The 8530-nt window shown below is 41.9% G+C and overlaps 1 protein-coding gene across 6 annotated transcripts in view; it reads left to right on the top strand.

The window, feature by feature from the left end:
• Positions 1-6821, top strand: part of NEMF (nuclear export mediator factor) — a 204075-nt gene extending 197254 nt beyond the window's left edge. For all 6 annotated transcript variants that reach the window (XM_085896078.1, XM_085896081.1, XM_085896080.1 and 3 more), the window contains 2 exons: positions 5656-5735; positions 6288-6821. In XM_085896078.1, coding sequence (XP_085752204.1) covers positions 5656-5735; positions 6288-6365 — 158 coding nt within the window. In that variant the 3' untranslated portion in view covers positions 6366-6821. The remainder of the gene's footprint in view (positions 1-5655; positions 5736-6287) is intronic.
• The last annotated feature ends 1709 nt before the right edge of the window (positions 6822-8530 follow it).

The raw sequence follows: 8530 nt of genomic DNA, 5'->3' as shown, positions 1-8530 counted from the left end.
AAAGCTACGTCGATTCCCACCAGACTCCCCGGAATTGTAGGCCGTCGCTCACGGATAATTTTGTGACGCGGCGGGTCGCTTAACCGACTGTTGACGCCAATAACTCAACTGCGTGACTTTGGGTCCTCCAACTATGGAATCAGGTACCGAATTAACTACCGGGGAAGCACGCCCTCGGTACGCCTTGTCCGAACCGATCACTCTACTGGATCTGATCACCTTTCCGGATCGGATGCAGCCGTGCGACACTGCCAAGGACGTACCGGCTAGAAGGAACGGACCATTGGGAATAAAGACCCGGCTAAACCTGGATTTGAACCATGCTGGACCAATGAGAGAAAAGACAAAGGCGAGCTGGGAACATTTCTATAACAATTATTACAGCGCGTGCGCTGTATACAATTGCACCGAGTTTGAAATGTCCCTGGTGTCTACCACGTCTCCGGTGTCCCCTCCCTCCCCCACGTGCCTGTGACAGCCAATGACGGCCGTCCGGTAGATGCAGTGCGTAACCTAGACCGAAATGGTGACAATTCACGGAAATACCCGAGTATTCCAATGGAAATTTGTGAAACTAACGTGTTATATATGTGAAAACCATTGAATTTATTGCTTGACGGAAAAAAAGCAAGAAACACGCCCCTCTCATGTACGAACGATCGAAAGACGTCATTTCCGCCCACCATCGCATTTCGCGCCGAAAGACGTCATTTCCGCCCACCATCGCATTTCGCGCCAAAAGACGTCATTTCCGCCCAACATCGCATTTCGCGCCGAAAGACGTCATTTCCGCCCACCATCGCATTTTGCGCCGAACGCTGAAAGCTAAGTTCTTCTTATGCCATCATTCTTTTGTGGCCTCCTGCCACGCCAAGCCAAGATGGTTGGCGGTGCAGCTTATTGCGTGTGTCCAGCCGAACGTCGGGATTTTGCCTCTGAAAACGAGTCGCTGGGTAGACGGTGGTACGCTGTGGCCAGCGAAACGAGCGTAGCAAGCGACATGAAGGCACCGTGGATCGTCACGCTGTGGTAAGCGAGAAGAGGGTCGCAAGCGAGGCAAATTTACCTCAGCAGTAAAAAGAGGAAGAGTGGGAAGTGGAATAGAGGGGAAAAATGATTTGATAACTTAACTAATAGCCCATCGCAACGCACCCCCTTGCTTTCCCACGCAGCAAAAGGTAGGGACCTAACTACACGTATATTAATGGAATAACTGACTCAGGACAACTATCTGTTGTATGCATGCGGTTCTGAGAACCGCAACAATATATACACAATCACACACTCGTGTGTGTGTGTGTGTGTGTGTGTGTGTGTGTGTGTGTGTGTGTGTGTGTGTGTGTGTGTGTGTGTGTGTGTCTCCATAACTCCAAAGCCATGAAACCTTGCAGCCGGAAACTTAGCATGTATACTAAGAAAACTCAAAGGAAGTGAACGACTAAAAATTGGGTGTTTGGGATAATTAAAACACCCCTTTTGAAGATAATTAACGGCCTTATTTAATTGTATCCTTTATCAGGCGATCCTCAGTCACCACACTATATGGGGTCTTCAGGCGTTTCCTTGGCAACCTCTCTGGGGTATGAAGCCACTGTTTTTTGGCCTGCTCAACCATGCCTCGACTTGGAACAGGCCGCAACGATTTCTGAACGTTCAAGTTTGTTTTTTTTCTTCACTTTCCTCACTCATATTATCGAATGCCTGTTCATCATAGCGAAGACTATCTGGGTACATTGCAATACTTATAAATGCCCGGAGACGTCAGCATTCCTTGCTTTATTTCATTTCCGCACATGCAATCACCAAGAGTATCTCTTAAATTAAGAATTACAAAATTTAAGCTCCAGAATCGAACTTACAAGCAGTTCTGACCCCTATAAACTTGTTCATTTGTTCAATCCGGACATATTTGACATTTTGGGTGTCTCCCGGAGGTGTACGTTTAATATGACAGTTCGGTGATTGCTAATCACGTGCCAAGGGAGCCATTTCTTATCAACCGTTTCATTGGAGTGCTTTCTCGAGTGCTTAAGCCACTTGGCGAGCGCTTTCCACGCTGTTTGGTTGTTCGTTTCGGGAAAAAGTAGACAGGCTTTCATTCTCACATCGATTAGACGTACCTTTCTGCTGTTGTTGGGTCCCGTGGTGCCGTGCGGTGGGTGCGTCGGAGGTGTCTCACCCACTGAAAATGTGGAATTTTATTTTTACAGGACATTTCTTTGTTTAACCCTTTTGTGCGATCTCCTTTTGTAATCCACCTCTCACTTCGACATCGATACGTATACAAAAACAATAAGGTCCATCCGACCAGGTGTTCGCCATGTTTATACTGGCTGTGAAGGCATAGAGAAAAGGCCAACATTTTGCGTTCTGTGGCTCGATACATTTTTGAATTGAATTTTGCGAATTACCCACTTTAAATCTTTCAAAGGAGGCAAATCTTTGTGTTTGTCGTTTTTATTTACTTGATGCATGTGTACATTTGCACGTGTGTATGGATATAAACTGTATTACCACAATGGAACTTGGCACCGGTGTGTGTGTTATTGGTGATTGGGCGTTGGTTGTCATCTCCATATGTGGGTTCCAGAAAGTGGGATGGAGCCCTCCCAGGTCTCAGAGTGTGTGTTTGTGTGTGTGGGCTGTGGGTGTACGTGCAAGTTTCTGTTGTCTGCTATCACCACATGTGGGTGGGTTTCAGGAGGTGAAACAGAGACCTACCAGGTCTCAAAGTGTGTGTGTGTGTGTGTGTGTGTGTGTGTGTGTGTGTGCGTGCGTGCGTGCGTGCGTGCGTGCGTGCGTGCGTGCGTGCGTGCGTGCGTGTTTTAATGTGCAATGGAGTGCTCCCAAGATGGGCTCAAAGTATCCACCTTCATTTCAGTAAGGGGTCACGATTCATGGACCGAGCTGTGTAGTTTTCTGTTCTCAAAGTTTTGGGCCGAGGGCTCTCTTCACGATCGTCGCTGAGCCCTGGACTGTGGTTCGTTTGTAGTAATATTCCCAGGGATGGTTTTTAATATCTCTGTGCAGTTCTTTGTCATTTCCGGAGCTCCAACTGTCACTGGTACAACTTTGGCATTCTTCAGCTTCCAGGATCTTTTCAATTCATTCCTTAGGTCTTGGTATTTGGTCATTTTCTTGATTTCTGCATCGTTTAGTCCAAAATCACTGCTATTAACACCTCAATTAGCAATGCCTTCTCTCTTTCTTGTATCTAAGTATGATATCTGGTCGCAATGCTTTGTTTTCGATGTTCACGCTCGATGGGATCCTGAGGTCGTACGTGAGCGGTACTTCCATGTTTTCAGTGATTGCTTTTGGTTCATTTTATGATGAATTTTCTGCAACTGGGATATCAAAGTTTTTGCAGATGTGCCAGGGGATTACTTTGCAAACTCTGTTGTGTTGTCGTGTGTACAGGTGTTCTGAATGAGTTTTTTGTGTGTGTGTGTGTGTGTGGTTGGTCATTAAGCGTAACACATCACTCTCTTTGGTAACACCACATCCACCCCTCACCTTTCTCTCTTTCTTTTTCCTCGTCTCTCCCCCCCCCCAACATTCTCTCTGTCCCCCTCCTCGTTCCCTCCTCCAAATAAAATGCAGCACTCTCCTCCCACACCTCTGTTTGTCTGTCGGGGTCTCTCTCTCTCTCTCTCTCTCTCTCTCTCTCTCTCTCTCTCTCTCTCTCTCTCTCTCTCTCTCTCTCTGCCCCCCCCAACCCTCCTCTCTCTCACCCTCTCCTCGCACCTCTCCCTCCCACAGTGTATAGCAATGTTTGGTGAGGCGTCACTCTCCCCACCTCCACCCCCCTTCTTCGCTCTCCCTTCTTCGCTCTCCTTTCTTCACTCACTCCTCGCTTCTCCTCCCTCTTCTTCCTTCCCCTCCCTTCCCTCCATCCCTTTCCTCCATCCTCTCTCCCTTCCCTTTCTCCTCTCTCTTTCTCCACCCCACCCCCCATACCTCCGTCAGCAAAGCAACGTGTGTGTGTGTGTGTGTGTGTGTGTGTGTGTGTGTGTGTGTGTGTGTGTGTGTATGTATGTATATATATATATATATATATATATATATATATATATATATATATATATATATATATATATATATATATATATATATATATATATATATATATTTGAATGTGATTGATTATTTTACATTGAGGAATAAATCTGTGCACTCCCTTTTCCCAAGGAGGAATAAATGTGCATGGGATGTCATTTTACTGCCATCATCAGTAATGGAAGAAACTAAAGTGTCATTTAACTTTGCCAAACAAACCTCTGGAAAGTTTGCAAAGAAAACCCTCTAATGAGCTCAGATTACAGTTTGCTTCCCTTTTTGTTAATTTTTCTTTTCCCAGATGCTTTCGGTTAATTTCCAAATTAGTACACAGCTATTTCGTGGTCAGACAGGGCTAGCAGGATAGCCCGGAGGTATGCACACATGCCTTTGAGCTGTCGAGCCTGCGTTTGAATCTCGATGGAGCGATGATACTGCCACCTTGGTGTTTTGCATGCAGGATGAGGCATCGATATGTGCACCGCCCATTGGAAGGCCATTATTCCAAAGGAACTGTTTGTCAGCATTGGGGGCTTTGATGGATGTTAAAGATCCCAAGGTGTATCTTGTCAAGTCAGGCTAGTTACTACTGGCACCTTGAACAAATTCCAAATTCCTACTGCCTTCAGTCGAATGTCTGGCCTGACCAGCCGGTACACAAAAGTTTTTTTTTACAGCCGCTATCACAAAAGCCAGTACACAAAAGACCAGCTGGTACACTGTTAAAGAAGAAGAAGAATGTCGTGAGTAGTAGCAGTACGACAGACTAATAGTGGGGCAAATTAGCATTACAATTGTGCATTTTGTGAGGAAAGCACCAAATTTGGCACACTAGTAACCTATCATATTATGAACAGATATGGATATTGGGCCATCTCAAATTCAGCTGCTGATGGCTGTGGCAGCCATTTTCCACTGCCATCAAAAATTTTGAGATGGCCCAATATCCAAATCTGTTCATAATATGATAGGTTACTAGTGTGCCAAATTTGGTGCTTTCCTCACAAAATGCACAATTGTTATGCTATATTTAGCTAAGTTGCCCCACTATAAAGTGATATCACCTCGGAGTGTGAAATATTTCGAAGATTGCTTTTCATTAAAAAGGAAAACATCATTTGAAAAATTTTTGAACAATTTTATCCACAAAATGTTTGGATGAAACTTTGGAATAATAATATAAAGTTTCCTTTAGTAAAAGCTTTCAAAATGTATTTATTTTATATAAATGTATTCATAGAGACACATTAGTGCAATTAAAGCAAATCTTGCATGATAAACAAAGAAAAAAGTATTCGTTTTGCTGAAAATTATTCCCACTGAATAAATATCCACTTCACTTTAAAGGGAGAAAAAATAAAATGAAGGTAATAGCATGACAAAGGCAAATTACTCATTTAATATTCAACCTCCTTTTTCAGTAACAAATGTTAAAACTTTACCAGGATATGTGACACTGAATGTGTAAATTTGATGCACAGTGCAGCTGTTTGTAAGATTTTGTTGAAACGTGAAGTTGTCAGTTTTGACCACCTGTCCATCTGTTTCCTTACCTTTTGTTCCTCCACAATCTTTGTTGTTGACCTATTCCTTCAGCATGTAAAACTGCTCTTCACAACTTCCTGCACATGCGTGAAGCATTAGCTCGAGAGAGGGACCTGCTCAAAGGTGTCAAGGTGTGTGATCTCTGTGCCTTTTGTTATCCATTGAGTATTCTTCTGCTTACTTACTGTGCTATTAAATTGTACTGTCATGGCCAAAAATATTGGCACACTTGCACTTTTTTCAAATAATGCATGATTTCTTCCAGAAAATTGTTGAAATTAAAAAATCTTTTGGTATCCACATATGTATTTCTTTGGTTTGCAGTGAAACAAAAAAACTGAAAAATATTCCTAAATCTTAGCTTATTCCATACAGGAATCCTAAAATGGCCTGGACAATATTATTGGCACTTTTTAGAAGTTGTTAGAAATAATTAGATTTCAAGCAGGTGATTCTCCTTTACCTTGGAATTGAACTCACCTATGGTGAGTTGCAGGTGCCTGCAATATATAAATCACTCATTCAACCAGTTTGAATGGAGAATAGGAGTCATTCTGCTGTTCAGAACTGCAGGGAATTCTTGCAAGTTATCATGTACTTGTCACGTTGCCTCTCTTAGTTACATAATCTGTGAAATGTTGTGTGATGTAATTGCATACCATGATGAATCATCTTTTGTTCAGGATAATGATCTGCCACGGAACTTGCCTGGAAAGGTCAAGGTTTCTGCACCCAACCTCACGACCTCCAAGAGGCGGTGATTACGTACAGAACCATTCTTTGTTGCCACCCTCCCACTCTCCCCTTTGTTTATTTTGTTCAAATCTCTGTTTCATGTTCTTAATGATCTCAAAAGAGTTTGACTATTTTGCACAATCAAGCAATAGATGTATCCCCTTGATTGTAATTTCATATCCATTTGCCAACAAAGAATGTCCATGAATGGGACCATCAACATATTATTTGCACAAAATGGCGAAATATCCTCCCAACTCTGCCCTCTTTGCACCTGACTCCCTTCCCTACTAATTTATAGGTAATCGCTAAAGTAAGCAAGACATACTGTGTTTAATTGTAACTCCAGTCAGACCATGAAAAATACTGAAATCCTCATTGTTTTTTGACTTTCTGCACAGTATTTACCGTAATTTGCAATATTTTTCTCGTATTTTCTTTTTTCTGCAGCAGAAGTAAACAATAAATACCTGCGAACAGATTATCTGATGTATCTGTCTGAATTGCTAAATCTTATGGGTGTCTGGGTTTTATTGTAGCTGTAAGTTTATTCATTTAGTGTTTATATGTTAAAAGAGATAAATCTGTTTTTGTTTACAAAAGCTAGGCTCATGGAAGAAGCATGATGACAGAGGGTAACTAAAATGCTCACATTTTTCCTTCTGAGTTCAAAGTTGAACTTATCTGAAACATTCACAAATTTGGTGATTCTAGCTGCTTTTGTTGTCCAGTTATTCTGCCGACACAAAGAAAAACCCACAGAAGGGATTAATGCGATACTCGTGTGGCCAGCCGACGGTCACAGCATTCGTAAAGCCGCTGTCAAACCTTGACTATTTAACCAGCGTATGCCGATTTATGAAAAAATTGTCTAAAACGCTGGCACATGTCGAACACGTTATGGGTACGTTTTGTATACGTTAAGACCATGCTGAAAAACACTGCCATAAGTCGTAGTACGCTGGCTTTAAACGTTGTACTTTTGGGTTGTCCTCAAATTTATGCATGCTTGAAATTTTACGACGTATGCTGGCGTATGACTCACACGTTCCGCTACGCTGGCCATAAGTTGTAGGCACGTTATGCGATCGTTGACACACGTCGACACACGTTAGTTGTAAGTTACTCATAAGTCGAAACACATCGAGGTAATGTTTAGCGTACCCGAAACTTATTTCTAACCTATGAGTAACGTTTTGTATGCACGCTACACGAACGTTGTTCACACTTCGCAACACGTTACTTGAAAGTTCCTCATACATCGAAACACGTCAAAGTAATGCTTAGGTAAGGGTACCCGTGACTTATTTAAAACCTATGAGTAACGTGCTTGGGAATTATTTGTAAAGCATGTCCGACGCACAAATACGTATGTAGACGTATTTGACGTCTTCAGGACGACCACAGAACTTAACGAGAGGGGGAGCACTCGGGAGAGTGCAAAACCTCCGCCACCAATACTGCTGGATCACTCAAGTGAACCTTATATCTTATTCATTAAATATGATGTCAACAGTGCTGACAGTTATAGTTCTTTTCTCCAACATTTTTTTTTGGGGAGGGGGGGGGGGGTGGAAATCACTTAAAACATGTAGAAATGCAAAAAAAAGAAATCGAAATTTTGTTGAAAAAAGTTGCAAATTTTTTTTTTCTCAAACAATTTTTTTTGGGCAGGGGGGGGGGGGGGTTGGAAATCACTTAAAACATTTAGAAATGCAAAAAAAAAATTTTTTTTTCTCCAACAATTTTTTTTTGGGGGGGGGTTGGAAATCACTTAAAACATGCAGAAATGTAAAAAAAAAAAATTTCTCAACTTTTTTGGGGGGGAGGGGGAGTTGGAAATCACTTAAAACATGTAGAAATGCAAAAAAAAAAATCGAAATTTTGTTGAAAAAAAAGTTGCAAAAGTTGTTTTTTTTAAAAATTTTTTTGTGGGGGGGGGGGGGGCGGGGGTTGGAAATCACTTAAAACATTTAGAAATGCAAAAAAAAAATTTTTTTTCTCCAACAATTTTTTTTGGGGGGGGGGGGAGATCACTTATAAAATGTAGAAAAGCAAAAAAATTTTTTTTTTCTCTAACAATATTTTTTGGGGGGGTAACAATTTTTTTTGGGGGGTTTGGAAATCACTTAAAACATGTAGAAATGCAAAAAAAATATTTTTTCTCTAACAATTTTTGGGGGGGTTGGAA

Source organism: Eptatretus burgeri, chromosome 9 (genome assembly GCF_056783735.1).
Source record: "Eptatretus burgeri isolate ZD-2024b chromosome 9, Ebu_testis_v1, whole genome shotgun sequence".
NCBI lineage: Eukaryota > Metazoa > Chordata > Myxini > Myxiniformes > Myxinidae > Eptatretus > Eptatretus burgeri.
The sequence above is the reverse complement of the archived record's forward strand: the minus strand, read 5'-3'. Positions and strand labels throughout refer to the sequence as shown.